Genomic DNA, 25,348 nt, shown 5'->3' with positions numbered 1-25,348 from the left:
GACTTCCATCTCTGGTTAACTGATATAAATTGTTCGCCTGTGATTCTTTTCTCCTTGCATGTCTGCCATGCACAGGTGCTTGTTCCTTGCATAGGTGTTTGCAGAGGAGTGAGGAGTTGATGCTGAGCAGTGGCTGAAAGCTACTGGGGTCATTTTCAGCAGAATGCTTATGTGGGTGCACATGAGAGGAGAGGAGATGACATGGCTGGAGATGTGGAAGGGAGGGAGCAATGGCAGCTGGAATAAAAACTGATAGCATAAACTGATGTGGAACTGAAGCTCAAGAGACTTGGAGTCTGGTACCAGATCAGTATCTTCCCTTTCTTAAAATGTGTGGTATGGTCATATTATATACAAGTAAGTGTCTGAATTATTATCTTTCCATGGGGATCCCTGAAGACTCAGCAAAAGAGAGGTAGGAGAAAGGGACATTCTAGAAGAGCTCAGAATGAGTAAATGGAATGACTCATAATCTGGACCAGTTGAATATATGCTTATGGCAGAATAATTTTGAATATGGCACATAACAAGTAAAAGGGACAATCAGAAGTCTAAGCAGTACATCTGGAAACAAGTTTTGCCAATTAATTTTTACTTTATCTCTATTGTAATAGCATTCCTTTGATATTGCACATAGCTATTGGTGTGATCTGCATGCTGTGGATTGAGATTGCCATGATACCTGTTATGGTTTTAAATACATTTTTCTAAATGTGGATGAGAAAATTAAAGTAATTAATTTTGCATGGACTCTGAGACAAGAATTGGCCATGGCCATTTTGCTAGCAAGGTTTGCACATTCTTTTTGTCATCCTTTATAACTGATTTTCTGTAACTACTAATGGAAAGAGTTTAATAAAAGGTGATAAACTCAGATGATTTTTTAAATAAGGTTACAAGTCTGATAAAGCATAAATGTGTTAACACTATTGAATTCTGTAGGCCTTTTAATACATTTTAATTTTAAAAACCAAGTAAAAGGTAAAATGCAAAAGACAAACCCTGAGCAACTGGAATGATATGAGTCAATGGCAGAGCAGCTTTCCCATGTAAAAGAATGGTTTCATCCTTGTTTTCTTTCTTTGTAGATTTTATACACATCCGTGCAGAGTCCTTAAGCCTTCCAACTATTTTCATATTTGAGCTGGAACTCTTCTGTGAAAATAATATCTTGAAGAAATTTTGATAACTTTTTTTTCCCCGAACACCTCTAATTTTTGTTGTCATTTCCTTATTCTGTATTTTTAAAACTCTTTTATACTTCATGAGCTGTTTGAGGAGAACAAAATACCCCCTTTCTGTCAGAAGCTGACTTAAAATTCCAATCTTCATCCATCCACCAAGCACCCATTGTTACTTTTTGAATTTAAAATTAGGGCTTAATGTCATAAGCCAGTAGAAATACAGTACATCTAATATAAGTATTAATGCTATTTTTAAAACTTACAGGATGGGAGAAGAGCACAAGTGAGTGGCAGTTGGTATAGTTGCTGGGACAGGGTGTAAGGAATTCATGGAGAGGAGCCCTCCTGTGTGAGCAGAAGCAGTGAATTGGGGTGAAGCATCAGACAATTATCTGCAGTTTTGTTCCTCGATCAATATGCAGTTGTTTCTTGGTCATATTGATCTTTTCTGCTTATTTAATGTACTTTCATTTTATGAGACCTATGCAATCATTTAATGGAGTAATTTGAATTGGCTTTGAATTATTTTCACTTGCTGTGACGTTGTTTTTAACATACTGAGTTCATTTACTGGATATCTGTACTGTTACTGCCATTAAGAGAAGAACAGCTCATCTACAGAACCAGGCAACTGTCTATAGCCGAGTGTCCCATGTTAAATGGTTTGACCTTCTTGAGAAAGTTGCACACACTCAGTATCTCTGAGTGTACAGGTATTGTTTGGTAGTTTATTTGGGTATTTTGCTGATTTTCTTCTGTTTGTTCGGTTGTTTACTCTGAGAACTGGGGAAATACTAATTCACAGCAGAGCAGTTTGATCACAGTGTGAGCAGTGCTGAGGATCAGCTTGCTTATCGTAGCCTTTGCTGACAGCAGCCCGTGCAGAGCTGTGTGACAGCATCATCCTGAATTCTCAGCTCGCTCTGTGCCTGCCGCTGCGTGCTCGGGGCTGCAAACCCAAGTGAATGCCTCCTGCAGAGCCTCACGCTGCAGTGCCCTGGCCTTGTGCCCTTTCAGTGCTCAGGTGCCTGGGTGGCTTCAGCCTGGGCTGCACTACAGAAGTTTTGCTGTCATGACTCTTCCAGATACTCCTTTCAGCATACACGGAATGCTGTAAATGCATTTTTGCCAAATCAGGCTAAGTTAGCTCTGGAGTGATTTACACCAGCAGAAGCCCTTTTCTACACTTGGGCTTTTTTTGGCATAAAAATGCAGTAGACCTTTCACTTCATCCCAGGATGGTGCACTAAGAAAAGTTCTTTATTTAGAGCTGGACTTAATATGTATTAAGAATAGAATATAGAATCAACGTTGTTACACTTTAGTAAGCAGAGCTAGTGAAAAATACTGGGTGAGTCATGATGAACGCTGTGAGTCTTTTTTTCCTATTCCCCTTTTTTGTCCTCAAAACATTTTGATGGGGCTGATTTAACAGATGGGCAGAAAACCTATTGCTGTGTGTTGGAAAACTGTTTCCAGATGAAGAACAGTTTTCTTAAGTCATTTGTACTCTTTTTTCTTTGTTCAGCATTGACTGAACTAGTCAAAACATTTTAAGCACATTAAGCAATAACATATTAAGTAAGTCTATAAAATAATTAAATTGGTACTAGAAACTAAGAGTTCTTAGAAATATTTACATTAATATTTGACTTAGTATAGATCTTACAATAACTACTTTTGTATCTTCTAGGAACGTTGTGCTGTAGATAAAGAAAATGTTTGTTAAGGTTGATGTACCGTTTCATACTGAAATATTTAGGATTATCTGGTAAATTTATTTCTGAATTGACAAAGAGCTATGCTTTCTCTTTGTTGTAAATGCTTAGCTATGATGATGAAGCACAGAGACTTAAGGTTTATGTCTCTCCTGCCAGAAGAGTTTGTGTAGAGTTATTAAGGTGTTGCAGCACCCTTTGTTTTTTATGGACTTTTTCCCAGTACATTTTCTTGTCCAGGAAATGCACAGCATTGCTGTACCTGAATTCAGGCAGAGGTGTAATGGTTCTTCATTGTCTGTTTTGGTCCTGGTCACTGCTCTGATGAACTTTTATGAGTCTGCCCTCTACACGTTCTTTGGGAAGACCCAGACTTTTAAAATTTATGTAAGGTTAATAGTCTGCATAATATTGCAGAGTATGAGCAAGTACTTGGCAGGAAGTGCCAAAAAGCTGTGGCAGATTTATGTTGTGCTCTGTAGTCTCAAACTGGGTTCAAAGGACACTGTTGGTAAGAGGTGACAAGCAATACACCATTAAATAGCTCTTCTGTGGTGGAGATGAGTCAGGTAGTTATAAATTTCTAAACATATTTGCAGAGCAGAATCCTTCTAACAAGAGATGTTTGCAAGTTTTTTGGATCTGCAATTTGGTGGAATGCTGGTGAAAGGTGTATGCAGATTTGGGGTTCTTTTCTTCCCTCTCCTCATTGTGTGAAAGGGGATAGGAGAATCCTGTAATTTAATCATCCAGTGTCCAGTAATTCTCAAGTCCCTTCAGTGTCTCCAGTATGTTTTAGCTTACGTGAGAGAAATCTCTGATCTGCAGTTTTTTCCTCATTAAGATGCTCTCTGTCTTACCTCTGCCTGCAGGCTCTCTGTGCAGTTCTCACCAGTGAATCGTTTGATTCCTCTCAAGCCCTCGCTGGAGGGGAGCCAGCAGCAATCACTTTCAGGAACAGGCAGTGAGAGAAGTGTAGCTGAAAAACAGCTCCTTAACCTTTCTCCATAAAGCATGTCACTTGAAAGGGGGATACTATAGCATCCTTTGTTACTGGGCCCAGACTCTTCACACCATGCCCCTGTTATTTCAAAAAATACCTTTGAAGATCCGTCTCAGCTGCTGCATGTTCTCTGGAAAGGGAAAGTCAGTACCGTGCCTCCATGACTGTATTGCTGGCTTGTGCAATGTAGGATTGAAAAATCTCATCCTACTTCTATGTATAGCCATTTTTAGATGTTATTATCACGATAAAGTTTGCGAACCTAACTTTAGATCCTGTTTAGTTTTCAGGACTCTGAAAACCTGGGAAGTGCAGAGCAAGAGTTCTGTAGAAGTTCAGGAATAAGTTCAGAGAAACACAGTAAAACATACATACCAATGTTACTTGGAAACAGAACTGTGCCTTGGTTTCTTGAGGACTGACTCAGATTTTAGCTCTTAACTCTATTGTTGATGATACTTCCCTTTGTTGTTTTCCAGGGAAGGAAAGAGGGAAACTGAGGGGAAGGGTGAGGGAGACTGAGACTCACAGCAGCATGTGTCGTTACTTGGAGAATGAAGGTAGAATGAAGAGCGTATGTGCAAACAATACTTTGACTCCTCAAAGACATGAAGCATGTAGAAATATTCTGAAATGTTCTGCTTTATCAAGAACCAAGGAGATGTTTTCTTTTCCTGTTTTTTCTTTTCTCAGAAATGTACTTTTGGTGGCTTGTGTATTTTATTAACTTTAAATGATTCCCTCTGTCAGCCCACACAGACATCCCTCCTCTTAGTTGCTGCAGGGCCTTTGATACTCAATTTCTTTTTTTTGCCTCATTCCATTTCTAAAATGAGGATTGTGTTCTACTTATTTTTACCCTTGCAACAGACTTCATGGAGAATTTTGTCGTCATTTCTTGTGGTGTATGAACTTTAAACGATTATTTTTAAATACTCACCCATCAACCCCTCTTCTATTTTCCTTTCTTCTTACAAGCCACTACTTGTATATGACATGATGGAAAACTGGTATTCTCTAAATGAGCCAATGAAATTATTTTCCTATTTCCTGTTATCAAATATGAAATTTTATTATTGAAGCCTTATGCTCCTAAGGAGTGCTCTGTCTTACCTAGAATGACTTTGAAGACCTGTCTGATTTCCCCTTACTCCAGCAATTTGCCTTGATCCCTAACACTGCTCACTGAATTCAGATCAAACATAATTAACTTTGTGGTTGAAAATGAGTCTTCAGGAGAGTTAGAAGATGAAACTTGGAATTGTTGCTTTCTGGGAAGGATTTACATTTTGAAGTCCAGTTTTCATCCAAGTTGTGACAAATAGGCCTTACTTGTTTTTCCCTCTGAAATTATTTCATAATATAATATGACATAATCAAAATATATTTTTTCTTTAAAGCGGAAGCAATAGCTGCTTCCAAGCAGTTACTGAAATGTCTTATAAAATGAATTTCATTCTGAATTCTCATTTATGATAGCCTAAATATGTGGATTTTTGAATTCAGGGCCTTGCAGAGACTACACTTTTCATTGTTAGATCATTTGTGTAAATCAAATGGAAATTCTGTTAAATCTGGAGTGCTTGTACTCTTGTAGTCCCAGAGCTTTATTCCCTTTTCAGTGCTTGCTTTTGGAGAGTGAGAGAGCTGAGGTCCATGGGAGCTGTCCCAGCAGCCTGCTGGTGGCTGTGCTGGCCATCACAGGAGGACCCAGGGCTGCTGATCTGATGGTGACTCTGCCTCTCAAAGGTCACTGCCAATGTGAGCCTCTGCCAGGATCCTCTACTTCAACCAGTCCTAAAAAGCCATTTTATTTACAAATATGATCTGTGTAATGTCTCCTGAAATGCAGTCAGCTAATCCTGCCTTTTTAGTTACTTGCAATGACTTTAATTGAATCAGAAAACAGAAAGAAGTAAAAAGTAGTGATGTAATAGGGTTCGTATGGTGGGAGGAGTCCTGCTGCAAGCAGCAATTTGCAGTGGCTGTCACCAAGCTCTGTCCGTTCTGCCATGCTGCAGGTCGTCTGTGATGTAAGTACCAAGACAGCCATGGTCATTTTAGATGCTCAATAGCTGGAATTTTTCAGTATTTCAGGCTCTCAAATCTTGAAGAAAGCTTTTTGTACTGAGAATGATTGAGTATTGTTGACCCCAGTGTGCTGTCGTGTCTTGCTGATTTCTTTTGGAGTAGTTACACCTTACAGCCCTTCTGATACTTCCTTTTTGCCACCTTCTCACCATTTCAGCAGTCCAATAATTACACAAGCATCCAAAACCAAACTGCCTCCTCTTCTAAAGGGCACTGCAGTCAAGCTGAATTTCATACTGAGATTGTCTGTTTACTGGTGCCTCTGGCTGCTTTAGTGAAAGTTGGTTTTGGGGAGCCACTATCCTGGAACAACTCTTACTGCTCTGTACTTTCTGGCCGCTTCCAGCCACAAAAGCAAGGCAGCTTACATGTCTCTGTGTGATGTACTTATGAATTTAGGACTTCTAACTTTTCCCAGACTGTTTCTGATTTTTTAGAGGGTCCAACACACAGAAAGTAAGTTGCAGCTGTACCTAAAGTACCCAAGACTTCATAATTTTCTACAGGTGTTCATCTTGCAATATTTTCCTTGTGTATTTTTTTCTAACAAAAAAGTCTTTTTTCATATACTTAATTTGCAAATAAAATAGCAAAGAAGGTCATAAAATCGATTAAGTGAATCAAAAGTTTTACTTGATAGAATGGTCATGGACTTCTTTTTTCTCAGTTGGTAGAACTTAAGACTTTTTTTGTTGCATGGTATTTGGGGTCATTAAGTACCCAGAGGGGTCAGGCTTAGGCTCAGCACTGGCTCTGCTGTGGTTAGGGAGTGTGCCTGCTGTTTGTCAGTAACTCTCTGTTGGGATTCTTGTGCCAGAGACATAATTATATAGTGTTAGGTAAATCCATTACTTGATAACCCCAAGATTATCCAGTGAAGGAATACATGGCAAATACTCCTGTGATACTGTGAGGGTGGAGATGTCAGTCAGCTGTCAGTGGCCACCCCCTATAAATGAGCTTTAAATGGCTGAGGGGCAATTATGATGGAGGTACATGGAATCATGAATGCTGCAGGAGGAGCAAAGGAACACAATGAACAGTCACCCTCTTCCTTTACAAGCCCAAAAAAGCACTGAATGAAACTGTCAGGTGGCAGGTTCACAGGCCCAAAGTTGCTGCCCCATGCAGTGCATGTTTCAGTTGCCATGGGGAGCACTGATTGCGAAATGTTTCCATGAGTTCCAGGAGTTATTTTGTAATTAATGGAAGAGAAACAGAAAGTGAGGATTATTGAACATGATAGTGCTCACAATACTTGTTGCTCCTAATATTGCTGAACCTGAACTGTTGCTCTGTGGAGTGTCTGCTTTCCAAGTTGTCCATGCTTTGTGCTCTGCCCCCCATGCTGAAAGGAGCTTGGAGATTGGCTAAGGAGCTGAGGGTGAAATAAGTCATGGAAGCTAAGAGCCACGACCACAGCTCATCTAGCAGCTTCTCTCCGAGGATCTGTCAATAGAGATTATATACTGCTGGCTGAGATAGCACAGAGATACGGATTTGACAGTAATAAGTTTTACATATTAGAATTGCACGTGTTGTCATGTTTCCAGTCAAGACTCTTCACTGCTGCTGCCTCTTGATTTTCAGAGTTTCGATAATGAATAGTTTTGAGTATATCAATATCATTAATTTTGAATACCCTTGATAATCTTCATTTAATTTTCTTCTGAAGTTATTTTCTGGTTTTGATTTTTTTTGCCTTTTTTTTTTTTTTGCTTGGCAAAACACACTTTCTGGATGTTGGAAAAATGTGAATCTTAATTGTGATGCAGTGTAATAATATCTTCGGGACTGGGTTCCTATTAGAATGTTCAGTATATGCTATTGAAAAATAGGTTTTTCCCTGTTTTTTTTCCTCCTGAAAGAAAAGGTGTTTAATTTAAACAGTATTAATGCTTTAGAGAAGATTCTGTTTCTTTCCTGATCATGAAATTATTCATAACAGCAGTAAATGTCACAAAATATGCTTTGTAAGGCTTAAGAAGAATTTGTTATCAGACTAAATATTATTTAGAATTAGAACTGTAATAAAAATTATGATAGAATCATAAGAGTACACACACATCTCTGTTTTCTCAATTTTATTTTTAAGTATTAAATTGCTAAACATATTTTATTCTTCAAGCTGCACATTTTTTTGTCCATTCAACTCTTTTGTATTAATTATTAGATACAATTGGCTGACAAATATAGGTAATAAGAATTGGCTCATAGATTATTATGAAATTCTACAAAGAGAATATCTGCATTATTTATTTAATAACAGTTACTTGCTAAATTAAATGTTTTCCCCCATCTGTTAACAATTTGTGCCTTTAATGACTGAAAGACTTGCCTGAACTTATTGTTTGCTTCCTTGGATATGCAAACTTTAAAAAAAAAGGGATTTATATTTTTAGCATTTAGCTCATTACTTTGAACTTGGCTACAATAGATACTGATTTTTAATTTTATGTCTCTGTGACATTAATGATAGTAGAACTCAAATGTGTCATCAGTACTGTATTAGAGAAGACTTAGCTTTTCGTTTTTATCCATTTCGAAATAATAGAATAAAAACAATGGCTTCTCTCTCTGTTTTCACTGATATTTAGTCATTTTGAGAAGACAGGTACATTTTTGTGAAATCTTAATCTGTGGTAATTTTAAACCTTCATACATGCATGTGCTTCCTAATTTTAACACTATGTGTTTTTTGTAGAAAATCATGGTCAGTGTATGTGAAAGACTAAGTGATGGATCATACTATTCTTCTAGGTTGCCAAAGAACTTTGACAGGTAGCAGAAAAGGTTTGTGCCACAGCTGTGTAACGGCAGTCCTGGAGTGTGCTGTAGGTGATTGTTCCCTTTTGTTCCATGTTTGAGGAGCAGCTGTGCAGGTGGGCTGCTCCAGTTCCTTCCACTGCCGTTGGCAGCTGGGCGATGGTTGGGGAGCGTGATGTGTAGGGATTGGAGGCTGCTGGGAACACTGTGGAGCAGCTGGTGTGGGAGGGATGGGACATTTCCTTCAGCTTCCTAGTGTTCTTCTCAGAGCAGGTACAGCTAAACATTACAGTGAGTGCTAAGGGTGAGAGTAAGAGTTTATCAATTTCTATCTAGATAACTTTTTTATCAAATTGCAATGAATGTTGTAGAGGGGACAAGAAAGGTTCTAAAACTTTTTTTTTTTTAATTTCACTATACAAATTGTACAAAATAGAAGGTATTAAAGAATCATCAGAGGCAACTGCTGTCAGTCTGTCATTCCTGTTGAAAGGTCAAAAGGCAGGCATCTGTGCAGGCTAACTTCAAATGCAAGTGTTGGAATATGAGCACAGTTTCACTGTTTGGTTCAGTTTGGCTTTCAAACAACATTATTTTCTTGCCTATTTTTTTTAGTACCGTTGCTAAGTTTTATTATTGCCAGAAGAATTGGCAAGAATTCTGGCAGACTGGGCAGATTTCTGCCATAGGCTGATCTCTAAATATCAAAAAAGAATTTGCTGTAGGAGATAAGATATATTTCAAGAGGTTTTAAAATTTTGCTGTTACGTTCAAGTTGTCTACAGGAACGCTCTCTATAACACAAGGTTCACTTTGTTCTCCTACAAAGTATCCGACGTATAACCTATGCAACGTCTGTTGACTCTAAAGATGTTAAAAACAGGTAAATCTGCAGCCAGTTGCAGGAAGTTATTGATGATACAACAAGTGAGGGGTGGGAGGAATTAAATATGCATTTATTGAAGAGAAAAATTACATATATTCTAGAGTACGGAGGGAGTTAACATAGCTGTTACTAAAGAAAAAGCAGTTCTGCTTTTGCAGAAGTGTTTTCCTGAAGGTGTAAGTATGAAAGGGTGAATAGTGGGTGTTGAAAAGAGGCAGGAGAGACCCATAAGAAGAGAGAAATATGAAAGAAATATTGCAGCTTATATATATATGTAGTAAAGAAAAAAAGTAGTATTCCCCCTTATGCAGGGGTCAAGATAGGATGATTTTTTTTATTACTTTGATTATATAGCACTGTAGCACTACTGATTCTAAAGTGTCTCCTGGCATTTACAAGTGTATGTTAGAAATGACCTGTATTCTCTCATGGGCAATCTACATTTTTGGATGCACATATTAGTGCAAAAATAATTATATAAACTCAAAAAATGTACAATATATCTCACCAAAAAGAAAAAAAATTAATGCAAACTAGCTAGTTCAGGATGGTAATTGTAGACTTGTAGACCTGTAAGTCTGTAGCTGTCCATGTATACCTTTATCCAGGTGTAAAGTATTCAAAAACTAGGTCAATAGCCATTTCAATAATTAATTAAAATTCACAAATTAATCAAAATCTCCCCTGCCCTCCTTCGAAGGCAGTGATTCAGCGAAGAGTCAGCCATCTTTGCCTTCTCCGCAACTGGTGGGATGTTTGAAAGAAGTTATTTCTGACTAAGGTTCTTGAGACACATCATCATTTTCCTTCATTTTCTTTTATCATTGCATGTTCTATTGCAACATGGGATAGTACTGATGGAAACTGAATCATCACACGTTTACATAATGCTCTATATTGAGGAATTCTACTTAGCTATTGAACGATAATGTATTAATAAGATGTAAAAGCTGCCTGGTGTTTTCAGGCCAACATGGAAATTTAGGTTATATTTTGCATCTCTCTGCTCATAACTATTTTGCTGGCTTTCATGGCTTTAGTTGCAATGCTAACTTAGGCAAGCAAGAGACAGCCCAAGTCACATACCTTCATTTAGGTGAGTCCTTATCTCAATTTCCTAGTTCAGAAAAGAGATGGTTTACTGCATCCACTCCATTTGGAAGGGCATAATTTTTTTACATGAGTTTATGGTGCAGTTGCAATATATTTTCAATGCAATTATCTCTGATAAATATGAGAGTACATTCTTTTGATCCTCCTTCATTTTATATACTGATATGAGGCTCCATTTCAATGATTGCTTATTGTTCACCTGTTGAGATTTCAAGAAATATTTTCGAGACAGTAAAAATCCTGATTTTTGTCTCCATGAAATTTATTAAAAACAAGCTTTATTCACCTTTTTGTTTTCCAGTTTTGGATGCTCTCCTGAAATATGAGCAGAACTGAGCATTACCATTGGCCTTGCTGATGAACAAGCAGTGCAAAGTTGTGGGCTTAGGTGGGGAGGAAGTTGTCAAGGTGGAAAGCATATGATGGCACTAAATTACTCTTACAGATTAATTAAAACCAAATTGTATGAACGACTCTCTATTTGTATCCTTTCACTACATTCCTTCATAATTTTCTGTCTGTTATTTTTCATCATTCTGTTATTCTCAACTCTTTGAAAGCTGAAGTTCATTTGTTCTGTAATGCCCCACTTGGGCTACATCTCTCTCCTGTTCCATATTCTACCTTTCTGTCCCCCTTTCTGTTTTTGTCTCTTTCACACATGCTGTACATTTGCTTTGCATCTGTGATGCTATGAAGTCTGTTCAAAACCAAAATAGGACAACTAGATTTTTACTGGCAACATATTTTATTTTTACTTTGCTCCAAAAAAAGCCCAAGAGGAGTATTGACTTGTAGAGGTATTGCATTGTTGCCAGAATAAATTTAATTTTGAAAGTCCGTTTTGAAATTTTCTTTTGAATATTTTCTGATTTCTAGGCCATAGCTCTGATAGAATACTTAGGGTGAAATTGGTTTCAGTTCCACCCAACTGCTATTGGTGAATGGCATGAATGTTACAGTTCTTTGTAAGTATTTTATCACAGAGAATTTAGTAAAAAATGCAGTTTTAGTTGCTGAAAATGTTTTGGGAGCTCTTGAGGGCATTTTCTCAAACCAGCCTGTTTTAAGAAACTTAGGGTGATTTTTAGAATTCTAGATCCTAATGTTTCACAGTTTATCAATTTTAATTATTATTAAAATACAATGTGTGCATTCCTGCAGGTTAATATCCTCCATGGATAAGGTGTATGGAACCAAAAGTACAGTATTCTGCCCCCATGTCTAACTAGAATTTCTCATGCTGTAGCCTGTAGCCCTTGCCTCTTGTGCACCTCTGAGAAAGGTCTGTCTGTCAGGCAGCAGCAGATGCATTTGGATCTGTTCTTAACCACTTCTGCTCAAGGTTAAAGGACTCAGTTGTCTCAGCCTCTCCTCACACTCACATGCTTCAGTCCCCTGTTGTGGTGGTTCCCTGTTGGACTCATTTGTCAATGTGTCTGTTTTCTTGGGAGGCGTGGAGTACAGTGGCCTTACAAGTGCCAGATAATAAGATTAATGACTTCCCTCAACCTGCTGGGTACACCCAGTCTAGTACACAGCTGGCAGCCTCTGCCACAAGGATGTACTGCTGGTTTAAGTTAAATTTTCTGTCCACTGGGTCTGTTTCTGAAAGCTTCTTTCCAGCCAGTGAGCACCCAACCTGCTTGTGTGGACAGGGCTGTGCCATCCCAGGTGAACAGGGCTTAACTCATTTCTGTTGACCTTCATGATGTTTTTTTCTGTCCTTACCTCAAGGTTGCTATGGTTCTTCAGGATGGCAGGCCTACATTCCAGGGTGCTGAGCACTTCCTCAAATTGCTGTCACCCTTAAGCTCACAGAGGGTTAATTCTGTCCTGTCACCCAGGTTCCTACAATGGCATTGAGCAGCCACCAGCTGGATGTGGGGCTGCTGCCTGCTCCCCTTGGAGGGCACAATAGAAAGCAGCAGGTTTAGTAGGTCGTGGTGAAGTAAGGTTGTGAGTCTGTATTCAAGGGTGAGGGGGAGGGATGGGGGAGATCTAATGGTGTGTGGGAGGGGGAACCTTAAAGGAGTTCAACAACTCTTGCTTTAGGCCTAAGTGAGCGTGGGAGTCGTGTGGTATAACTTGTGATTAGACCTAAGTAGTGTTTGTCTTGGTGTGTTAAGCTATTTTCTGAATCATGGCATTTTCACAGGAATGTCTCCAAAATTTGGTGCTCATTGTTAAGTCAGTGATGATGATAAAAATAGATATCAAACTCATTTCCATCAGTTCCAGATCCTGCGTGGCATCTGATTTCCAGCCCAGAGAGCAGTAGGAATTAACTCTTCCATCAAGACAACTTAAATGCAGCTTTAATTTAATTTAAAAATAGCTAGTCAGTCTTCCTCACTGCTCCCCCATAATTGTTCTCAATTCAGGGTGTGTTTTTTTGTATTTTTGCATGCAGTCTGGAGAGAAGCAGCAGGCTTCCTCTGTAGTAGATAGGATTGGACATAGATGATTATTACAGCACTACTAAATATTTTAACATAAACCATATTCTATTAAAAAAACCAGGAACAGTCTTTTGGAGGAAACAAAGCTGATTCCAAGTGCGGGATGACAACCCATTCTTTCCTATTCCAACCTGCCTTTACACTTAAAACTGCCTGTTTTTTTTTAACATGCTAGAAAATGTTCAATTTTTTAATATTTACATGGTCTCTGAATTAGAGTGTTGAATTCTCAATTTTCTTCTGAAGTAAAGCTTTGATCAAGTGAGATGATGCTCCATCATTGGAAGTGCTCGAAGTCAGGTTTAACAGGGCTTTGAGCAACATGAGATCATGGAAGGTGCCCATGCAGAGGGGTTGGACTACATTTTTTTAAAGGCCAAACCATTATAGAATGATATAATGACCAAACCATTATAGAATGATACAATGTGCATGATAGGTCTGTTTTACAGTACAAGATAATTGTCTGTGTTTGAATGAGCAGTTAAAGTTTTGCTTTCTTTGACTTGTATGCTTTCCACCAGTTTGGTTTTGGTACTGTTGACCTGATTTCTTTAAAATGAAACCAGTCTTGGATTGAAATGAAGAGCTGAGAAGTTCTTTGCTCTGTATTTATTTTTCATGTTCCCCTTCACTAGGGACATCTATCAGACTAGACCTGGTTGTCTAATATTTCCTTTTCTGGACTTAAACAGAAAGAGTGTGTTAATGTTCTGCCTGAGAAAACAAACAAATACAGAGCCAAGGGGCCCCACTCAGTTTCTGTCTCCAGCAGGACAGTTTTCATTCACTTAATGTTGTTCAAACAGCTAAAAACTGAAATCTTATGTATTATGCATGCAAGTAGTGAATTTTTGAGATGGTTGAAATTGCTTAAATAAGGACCAAATTTCATAGGAGCTTAGTGGCCCTCCAGTGACACAACAAGATTTTATTTTCTGTTGTTTCACTGATGAAAGGTTTGCAGGAATTTTGCCATATAGGAAAAGGAAAGAAAGATACCAAGAGTTTTGTAAATAACTGGTATTTTAGTAAAATAATTTTTTTTCCTCTTTATTAATGAATTATTAATACCTGCAGGAAGCCCCTCAAAATTAATAATTTAATATTCAAAATTAATAATTTTAAAGTATATTCAAAATATATGACATTGTGTATGGCCAGTATAGGGCATACCCAGTATAGGGCAATTACATTCTTATTTTGAACACTTCACAAGGCATTGTAATCTATGCAGTTTTGATAGGAATTAACATCTTTTTCTGAAGAGCTCAAGTTGCATAAGATAGCTGTAAGATATTGTTCAATAGTACCAGTAGTGGAATGGCTTTCACTTGATTTAAAGGCTTAATATGAGGCTTGCTTCAGCAAGTACTTTGGTGCCTGGTGCAGAGTGTGGGGCAGTCATTTCTGCTTAAGTGGAGAATTAGTCTGGTTAAAACAGAACATAAGCAGAGGTACTTTTTGGAAGCATCAGATTCCAGTTTGAACACTTAGAAATTTGCCTGCTCTTGCTATTCCCCACCTGCTCTGTATGCATCTATTGTGGCAAATTTGTCTCCAAGCAGCAGACCACTGCTCTTTAAGGTAAGGTGCTTGCTTATTCCACCTAGAGACTAGAGATATAACATAAAACCCCAGGTTGTTTTCACCAAAGGGTGAGCATTGGTCTGCTGCTGAACTGTTGGGATCTCAGGCTCTCTTCTCAGGGCTTTGATTTTAAATTTGCTGCATTGCCAAAAAAAACAGTTGACGTATTCCAGCCCAGCAGCATCCTGGGTTGTTGGTTCAGATACAGTGAGGCAAACCAAGGTGTCCTTCCTGTCCAGTAGCTACTGCTGTAACTAATGTTTCCCTTAAGACCATGGAAGATAACAGAAAGAAATATTCCCAATAGCAGTTTAGGTTCAGTTTCATGAACTTCTACCAATGCACACATGAGTTTTCTATAATAGTTCTTGATAAATCATCTTCTGCATACCTAAATTCCAGCAGAACTCTTGGGTATCATTTAGACCTGTTGACTTTTTGGAATTTAAATTAGTAATTTCTTCAAAAATTGTAATTTTTCTTCACTATGGAAAAATAGCAGTGTACTCTTAGGGTACAGATATCACCAACATTATCTGCAACTAAGACCGCAGAATCAAGTAAAACAAATGACCAATGCAAGAGAAATAGACCTCAAACCTCCCTCCAACAGGGAAACAAAGATCTGTGATTTTATTATTCTGTGATTTTATTTAAAATTTCAGGAATGGGTTATTTTCCATTAATATCCCTCTCCCCATTCCCAGTCTTCCATGGAATGCCTCTTAATTTGTCATTGGATTCTTGCATTTGAGGGGAGTTATGTGTCTGCAGACCTTAGGTGTTTGCTCCTGGGGAATGCACTTTGGATGTTCTAATTTCCTTTTTTTTTCCCCTCTTTATTAGTGTCGCTGAGGTTGGTTCTCAGAGCACAGAAGGGTTTCTCTTTTGACTCAAGTAGCCTCTTGAGTCATGCAGCTTAATCACGTTGGTTTATTACTGTCTTTTGTTTTCCTCTTTGTTAGTGCACCTGATTGTTCTCAGTAGTCTTCTGTTGATTCTCTAATTTCTAGCAAAAGCTCAGAATCAATTCAGTCTGTATAAAGAGAGTAATACAGTTTTTGGGGAGCTCATAAGGGTGCTAGCATCGTAGTTATCTCTGTTCCAAAACGTATTTCAATCCTTACAGAAAGATACAATTTCTAATCTTGATTCTGTATTATCACAAAGAATATTTGAGGTTAAAAAATGAGATCACATATAAGAAAGAATCTGTGTTGGTGAGTCATTTAGATTAAGGAGAGCTAACTGAGTTGCTCAAAGTACTGTTTTTCTGCCTAATGTTCTATCTGCATATTGGATTTGTCTGACTACGAAACTGCTCTTACATAACTATCTGGGAAATACTGCTTTAAAAAAATGCATTTTCAAGCAGTATCTTAACCAATAGATTAGAATAGTTGTTCAAGTTTAGTAAATCAAGAAAATTCAGTATTTTAGTAACAAAAATATTTTTTTTATTAAAAAGTACAGCCTTGGTAGGCTGAAGTAGATTATATATGTCATTTCTTGCTCGTTCTTAGTGCATTCTGCCTTGACATACAGTATTTTTGTTCAAGAAAATGATTCAGCAGGCAGTCTGTATTTAAAGTTCTTGGAAAGTAAGTTCCAGTTGTGCTTTCCAAGTTTATTTGGGTGTGATAGAAGGGAAGCAATACTAACACCCAGTGAGACTTAAGGATTTGCCTTTATGTTCTCGAACCTATATAAAGAGGTAGAATTATCAGAGGGATGAGAGGTAAAGGAATGTTTATAGGACTGTAGCTCCCTCCTCTAATTTGCTCCCTGGCTGTGCTGAGAAGTGGCTGGAGCAGCCTGTGGTGCTGCTGGGAGCCTTGGTGGCTGCTCCAGCCCTGACACATGGTGGTACAGGATACTTAGATTCTAATTTGTTAAAAACACAAATCTTCCCAACAAAATGTTATACATAGGCTTTTAGCAAAATGTTATACATAGGCTTTTAAAATCTCTTAAGGGAGAGATGTCAGGTATAAATACATACTCACTAAATCTTTTAGAGTTAATACAGTAATAGTTTTACTGCAGAGCTTTAAGGTTAAAGCAGATGGAAAGCTGACATGCTTTAAATTGGACACCAGTCCCCAGAGTCTGTGCTAGCTGAGGGGTGAGCCATTGTTTTTGGTTAATTCCTGATGAGTAGACACAAGTTCCTTACAGCCCATGTCCCACTCACCTCTGATCTGACCATAGTGTTACTGACTGACTGTGCATGGCAAGAAATAGAAAAATGATCACATGAGTAAGTGCCTGAAACAAAATTCTACATTTGCTACTCCCTGAGCGAATAACCCATAGCATTTTTGTTGTGTTCACTTGACCGGGTTTCTATACTAACTAAAACTGACTGAAATGTGTGAGTTCCTCTGCAATATTTTAAATAAATCAGATCTTAAATGCACAGGTATTTTGGGTATGATCTGGCTGCTCTTACATCAACTGTCCTTCTTCTTGGTTTCATGTGCTGTCCAGGGGAGCAACATCACTCTTGAGAGTACAAAACTGTAGAGATTTCTCATATTATATTGTCAGCATAGGTGACAAAAACTATCAAAAAGCACATACCCTGCCTGTGTTACTGCTTCTGCTCTCACATAAGAATGGCAGGAAAGCACTTGCAGGTGTTTCTGACATAGACCTGCTGTCCTTATGAAAACTGCCTTTCTTTTCAAACTGTCTAATTGCTAGAGCTTCCTTACTGTTAGAATAGCAGCTAGGAGCATCTACAGTAGTAGCCACTGAACCTACAGGAAGGCCCACTGTTTTGAAGTCCTGCTGAAATGCACTGTCCCAAAATATTTTGTTAGGACTGCAGAAAATCTGGAGCAAAGTTGCAGATTTTAACAGATTGGCGGGAGGTGGCTGCCAGTCGGAGACACAGATGGAGGTTTTTGGAGAAGCCAGAGCAGCAAGGTCTTTCTGTTCTTTTCTTGAAACCATCAGAAGGATTAAATTTTTAGCACGTGAAGTGACTTAATTTAGATTTTGAAATGAAACACAACAGGAAGAAATGGTATCTTTTTTAGTAATCTTCCTCAGATTTTCTGTGGATTTAGGAGATCATGACCATATTTTAATTTTATTTTGTTTAGGCAGTCTGGGCTTCCAGATTATGACTTTATGCCATAAGTGAACTACTCAGCAGTTCTTGTGTTTGTGGAATATGTAAATATTTGGTAATATTTGCACCTTTTTTTAATCTCATGTTGCCAAGAAACTTCTTCTGCGTTTCCTATGACAGTAGAGTGAATCTGTGATAGTGTTTTCGTCCTTTTTTTTTTTTCCTGTGCAGCTAAAAGAAAGGGTTCAGAAAATTAGCCTTCCCATTCAAGACACTTGCTCATTGGAACTTGTTGGGAGTTCAGTATTAGTTTTAATGGGTTCATATGCCAGACCACCTGTAGAGATGCAGCTTAGTAACAGCAAAAAGTTGCATGGAAATAAGGGGTAAGTGTGGCTGCTCTGGCCCGTGGCAAAAGCAGCTCTGTAAACACACCAGCACACAGGGCTTCATGAATCCCCTGTGCTGTCCTGCTGCTCAGCTGAACTTTGACCCCCCTGATCCATTTTTAAACAAATGCATGCAGGGAAAAGCATTTGCAGGCCTATTCTTAGTAGACTAAAACCTATTTGACATACTGTACCGTTAAGAGAGATGATTTCCTTTATGCCTTTACTAAGCTTTATGCAGTATTTCAGTAAGCTTTTTGTCTTTATTTCTTATATGATATTTTTCATGTGCAGGTACAGAGATGTTCTCTACATAGCTGTGAAATGATTCACTTGGAATTTTGTGTTCAGTTGTGAATATGTCATTGCTGAAATTCATCTGAGAATTAGATTAGTTTATTGGGAATAAACAAAAATAAATGGCTACTAAAGTGAAAGGTTATTTGGCAAAGATTTAAAAGTTCAGTTAGCTTAGTTAAAATGTTTAAGTCTTTGCCTTAATAAACTTACTGTGAGGACTAAAAGGAAGATAACTTTATTAGGAAATCATAGAGGACTGATTATAAATGGAAAGAGTGAAACATCATCTTATGAAGGAAGAATCTGATACTGTGTGAAATGCCTTGGCCATTATTTTGTTATTTTTATTTGATCTTTCAAAAAAAACAGTGGAAAACCTCTTTCATTAAGCTAAATGTTGGGAATGGTGTAAATGAGAGTAGTCCTGCATTATTTGGGTGATAAGCAGTTGTGTAAAGGTCTAGGCTACCTGGACATGGAGAATTGGATTAATTTAAATCCAGGAAGATATAAAAGGAGGGAAAAAATCATTGAGAAAAGCTGAATTTGGATAGATTTTATTGCTGCAATTGCCAGTACAGCCCAGTAATCTCTGGCTACCTGGCTGATGGTGATTTCCATGATGGTAATGATTTTTGTGATGATTCTGTAAATAAAAAGGAAAAAAAAATTCTTTTTTTTTCCTGTACCATTCTTTTGTCTTTGATCTCAAATGTTCAGTAGTGCAACTTAAATATATGAAGTATAATTTGAGCCTTTTAATGCATCTTTAATTTCAGATCTTAGAGCAAATTACACTTATTTGAGCATCTGGTTAGACAAGTTTACTGATCTAGTTAATTCTTTGGGACAAGGATATGACTTCTTGCCCCTTTTTGGCCTGTGATTTTGATTCTGTAATTCCTAGGACTCATGTTTTGCACCTCTTTGGTAGTCTCTGGATGTAGAGAAGTGTGTTGAAGTAAATTAAATGTATTCAATATCCAGGTTTTCTTAAGTAATAGTCCTCTGATTTTCAGTTTTCCTGGTATAAGACATTACTTTGATGTACTGTATTGTCAAGTGTTGTATACAAAAATGTCCCTTGGAACTGACTGTAGCTTTGAAATGTTTTAACATGCTTAAAATGTTCCATTATCCCCATTATCCTGTGTCATGCTTATCAATGTTTTGTTGCTTTTATAGATTATCTTTCTCAAGGGATAGATCTGTCTGGAATAGAAGTGATTGAAAATGACCTGCTTTTTATTGCAAGAGCTCGTCTTGAGGTGGAAAACCAGGCTAAAAGGTTGCTTGAGCAAGGTGTGGAGACTCAGGTAAAATACACTTTGTTCTTTACTTCCTTTTAAAAGTAAAATGTAAAAGAATTTGAGCTTGATTTCTTTTGCTTTGTGTAGCACTGCCCAGTATAAATTAAACAAACAAAAAAAAAAGGCATATGTGAGAAATTCTCACACATGACTTTATTCAAATAAAGTGACAAAACCGGTCCTGTGCATTATTTGCAAGAATAAAATTTTGCAGGATCTGACCCTATAATTTGGAAGAAAGTAGGTAAACTGTAAACACTGTCTTCAAAGCTTGATGCATTCAACACCATATACAGCACTGCCAATGTTGCCAAGGTTTATAGCAAAATATGAAAAATACAGTTTCTTAAAACTGTAAGAAGATTTCTGCATTTTAGCAGTACAGAAATATATATTGAAAAGATTTGAAAGATTTGCATTAAAACTTCAAAGAGCAGTCTAAACTTTGAGGTAAATATTCACTGTAGGGAAATAAAAATGAATATGTGTAATTGCATTCATTCATATTAAATGTAATTATTAACATCTTAATAACCTGGCTCCATCTATTAACTATTTGCAGTATCTTTAGTGATATTTTCTTGCCTTTGTAAAATTTAATGTTCCTTTATCTATACTTTTTCATATTCTTCAAAAAGAAAAATATTTTAAATCCTCATTGCCAGAGTGAGAGGAGAAATCTGGTAAAAGTTTGTATCAAATTTGGATCTTAAATGAGAGAACAAAGAGGCTTTGAATAAGGCATTTTTATCCTGTTTCTTACCAAGTATTAAACTTCTCTCTAAGTCAAGATAGCATCTGTTTATACTGTTGTAGATTGACATGAAAATAGAATGTATACAGAATAGAAAACCTATGAATAAGTTGGCTTGATTAAACAATTGAGGATTAAAATTTTTGATATGTCTCTAACTTTTACTTAGAACTGTCATTTCAACTAATTTTCTGCAGCAGGAAGACATGGTTGTGGTAAATACCTTTGACTATTTGCTGATAACAAAGTGGTAGGAAAAAACCACCCCATTTTTCACTTGATTACTATTCCAGTGTTGAAACTTCTGGCTATTGAGCATGTTGCCAAGCTGTGATTGCACTTTTTGCAAGCTATGAAGCATATAGGTTATTAAACAAAGATTGACAGAAGACAGGGCCAAGAAAAAGCAAGTGGACGTTTATTTTAAATGTAGCAAAAGTCTTCATCAGTGTGAACTCGTTCTAGTTTTTCATGTCAGATTTGACCTTCTCTGATAATTTTCTCTTCATATTAAGTACTAAAATGGAACTGACAAAGAAACCCTGGGGAAATCAATCCCACTCCACCTGAAAAATAGACAGATTTATTAGGTGTTCCAGGCTGTCTCCAGGTAATCAAGAGATTATTAAAGTATATGCCTGTTGTGCTTTAGCCAGGGGCCTGTTTCCAACAAATGGAGGAGTGTTTGGAAGAAAATTATTAGTGCTTAGTCATATCAGAAATGGGGATGTTTTCATGAGGAGGTGTTGGGTTATGCATCACAGGTTTGTTGTTGGATATGATTTGTGAATTTAATGTTGAGAACAATAGTTTGCTTTAGAAAATACATATGCAGGCATTGCCCAAGAAATCTGGAATTTGAAATGTGACTAGTGAATAGCATGTCTTTGGTTCCTGTTGTTGTGTTTTACTGACAAGCTGATTTACATCTATACCTTCCAACCCTTGAAACTTCCTTAAAGAAGACATGAGACCTTCATCTTTTCTCCTGTATTAGGTACTAAAGAATTCCTCAGATGAACTGTCTTCCTGCCAGTATGTATTCTGGTGGCTGTCTGTACCTTTGAGAATAATGCATCTGTATTTATCCAGGTGTTCCTGCAGTTATTTGATACTCATATTTGCAAATGCAGTTTTAGTTTCCACCCTTATTTTCATCTGCTGTGTAAATTATACGAGATCAGTTGCCTACATGAGAGTGAGCTGTATTTCTATATTTCATGCAGCACTTTCCAGCAACACCTTAAGAGAAAAATTACCCTTATGTCTCCATTTTAGAGTATATCAGTGTCCACCTAAAAGAGAAGCAGGAAGTAGAAATACATTTTAAAAAGTAATACTGGAAGTATTTGTTTTTAAACAAAAGCCGTTAGAATTTTTTGGTGAATGTGCTCTCTAGCTTTTTTTTTTTCAGATACTGCTAGAAGTTCCTCTCACAAAAAGAACAGAGCTAAAAATTCTAAATTGCTCCATTTAACATTTTTATATATCCCCTTTGATTTGGATAGAGACTTTTTTTGTTCTTTTTATTGTTTATTTAATGATGTATAAGTCACATGCTAGTGCACAGATTCCCCCAAATAATGTGCAGCAGTAGCACATGAAAGCAGATACTTATACCTAAGTAATACATTGTCTTTTTCTGTTAATTTTTATTCATGTTTTTATGGCCTGTCCACCACCATGGTGTTTGTGTATTTCTCAGAAAAAATGAAACCTCTTCCCCCTTTGGAAATGTGGCATTAGCCATTGACTGCTTTAGAAGTGAAGCCTTCCACTCCTATTCCTGGTGGAATCTTAAAGCTGCTATCTGGTTATAGACTAGAAGTTTCTGTCAGTGTGTCTAAACAGGCTCTCATAGAGCTGCAAACCACACTTGCCTTCCTAATCCTTTTAGAAAGAGAAAGCTCTCTGCTATTGTTGACAAAAGTAATACAAATAATAGCAAACCTGAGCACACAGGTACCAGTGGCTACAGGCAGGTTTTTATTGTTCTGTGTGCTTTGGTAGGCACTCCTAGTGTACATAGCACAGATAGACAGTCTTTCATGACCCACAGAACAATTCAAAGAAAATGGATTGTAGCCCCATCTTTATTTCTAGTCCTGAACTCCTTGCTAGCTTTCCTTCCTTCATACTGTAAGCAGGCTAATGGCAGATAGCATAGGAAGCTATGCTAGGAAAGACAGCTTTAGCAGATATGCATCAAGAACTTGATTAAAAGCCACCCTTCTAACAGAAGCCAGCAATGCTTTCTGCTTTAAAATTTTAAAAAAGAGAAAATTTTTTAAAAGAAATACATTTGCATCTTGCAACCACCTGAAACATCCCCATCATTTCTTTTGCTCCCATTGAACCCTAGGCTGAAGAATCTGGATTTGCTCTTGGCACCACTTCACTCCTGTTTTCAACAGCAATATTGTGTAAAGTAGATCTGAATAATAAGAAATTACCGGGGAAAAGAGAAATTTGTTAAGATTACCATAGCTCAATTCCAGGTAGAGCAGTTTTTCCAGATACTGTTTTGTCTGCTATATTTAAAAATGAGAAAACTTTCTCTGCAACTTAGCTCATGCTTCAAACCCTTCCTGCTGTATATTGCCATGGGAGATGTGGGACTTAGAGGGATAAGCAAACTTAGTTCCACCTGCTAATTACAATATTGATAGCTTTAGGAGCCAGGCCATGTGTGTAAAGAAAAGAGCTGCGTTTTCACCTCCTCCATCCTCTTAAAAGGTAGCCCTAGTTCTGAGCTAGGTTCAGTGCTTTAAGCAGCAGCTGTGGGTATAAGAAGGATGTGTAAGAAGGATGGATTTTTGCATGTGTGAAATACATTGGGGACCTATGTTCTTGCTTGTGACTTTACTGATACCAATTGTAATAATTAGGATATAGGTTGTGAGGTGTCAATGGTATCATGAAAGATTGATTAAAATATAGCAGGATATGGTGTAGAAATTAGAGCAGAATTCAGATTTCCCTGGGTTTGCACTTTAAACAGTTTGTCCTTCTGTGTGTTACAGAAACATTCTGTATATTTGACCACAGAATAAAAATTTTCCTTCCTTATCTCCTGGAGGAATCTGTAGATGCCTGACTAGTTTGGTTTTGGTGGTTTTTTTAGTTGGTGGGGTTTTTAAAATTTTTTTTTTAGGTTATAGAGAAATTATGCTATGTTTTACTGTCCAGTTTCCTGTATATAAGACATAGGTGTAAGCCCAGTAGGTATCCTTTGTTAAACTGGGTATACTGTTCTATAAAAAATACCCAGATTTATTTTTCTCCAGAATGAAAAGCTTTGCTAATTATAACCTTGCAGAATAAAGAAGCGGGGAAAATAATGTAGAGAAATAAATGCAACACTCTACTTCTGACACTTGTTGAAATACTGGATTTTTATAAACAGGATAAATAGGTAAGCAGTATGATCTGAACAAAAATTTCTTAGTTAATCACATTGTAGCATCTTTGTACTGTTGTTATTTTGGGCATATCTGGGAGCATTTTGAGTTTTCATGTAGTAATTCATTGACAAGAATTTGTTTTGTGAATTATTCTGTTTTGCATTCTTTGTCATACTGAAACTTTCCTCTTAGTTATTGTCTCTGGAACAAGTGCAGCTTTTTTTTACATTAAAAAATTACTAACTAGATGTATATGCTTAAGTGTTCTTGACTAAAGCTGTTTAGTGCCTGAGAAAAGTGATGGGAGGATGGAGTGTCTGCATAATTAACCAGTTGTCTGGAGGTGATTATCCAGGAGTTGCTCAATTTATCTCAGTTCAGTCCCTAAGCTGTGTGCTTTGTAGTACATCTTGCAGTGTTATAGCAAAATTGGTGAAATTAATCTGAGATTTCTCATAGACCAGCATTTAATCTCTTGTCAAGGATCTCTAATAGGTCTTGTTTCTTATTCCCTAAGGGGTTGGAGGGGAAAGTATGTACATAATTGACCAGTTATCATCACTTAGACACAATCATCAAGAAATTGCATAATTTATTTCATTTCAGGGCCCTCTGAGCTGAGTGTTTTTCTACCACAGCTTGCAGGGTTATGGCAAGATTGGGGAAATTGTTCTTAAATAGGTTATAGGTCAGTGTTCAATCTAATATCAAGGATCTTAAGCAATATATGCACTTACTATCTTGTGGCAGCATTTTCCAGTCATGCAAATGCACTTCAAGGTGTTTGAGATATTCAGATATTAAGAAGGGTTGGTGTTGGGCACCATTTCTCACTTTTTTTGATGAAACATGGAAAAATATAATAGTGTTGTGTTTTCTAATTGCTTCTAATTATTGCTGCCGAAAGTGTGGATGGTTCTTGGGGTGTGACTGTCTGGGCAGGGTCCTGTGATTTTGAGTTTCTCAGTTTCTTTCAGTCTTGCCTACTTTAGCAGGAGTATGTGTTGCACTGAAACATCCCTAATTCTAGATTAGTTCATGATATTTAAACACTTTGATTTAATTCAGAATCTGCCTTCTGTTTTTTGCTGGTCTAGTGTCATCTTCAGATGAATGCTTCATTGTGAAATGGACTGTGCAAGTGCATGAATATGCTTTTCTGAAGTTGTCAGCTCTGTGAAGATGTGCTTGACTGTAGAACAAAGTCTAATGTTGTAGCAGGATGTCATTTCGTGTGCCCTGTGGTTGTGTAGGGGCCTCTTTACTGTTCAGCTTTAGTTCATTTAGCTTAGAATGTGT

General features: G+C 37.4%; 1 protein-coding gene across 1 annotated transcript in view; it reads left to right on the top strand.

The window, feature by feature from the left end:
- The window catches only part of COG5 (component of oligomeric golgi complex 5), a 174,696-nt gene that overhangs the window by 52,039 nt on the left and 97,309 nt on the right, over positions 1-25,348 (top strand). The window contains exon 7 of the mRNA XM_036401303.2: positions 19,767-19,897. Coding sequence (XP_036257196.1) covers positions 19,767-19,897 — 131 coding nt within the window. The remainder of the gene's footprint in view (positions 1-19,766; positions 19,898-25,348) is intronic.

Source organism: Molothrus ater, chromosome 5, assembly GCF_012460135.2.
Source record: "Molothrus ater isolate BHLD 08-10-18 breed brown headed cowbird chromosome 5, BPBGC_Mater_1.1, whole genome shotgun sequence".
Classification (NCBI taxonomy): Eukaryota; Metazoa; Chordata; class Aves; order Passeriformes; family Icteridae; genus Molothrus; species Molothrus ater.
The sequence above is the reverse complement of the archived record's forward strand: the minus strand, read 5'-3'. Positions and strand labels throughout refer to the sequence as shown.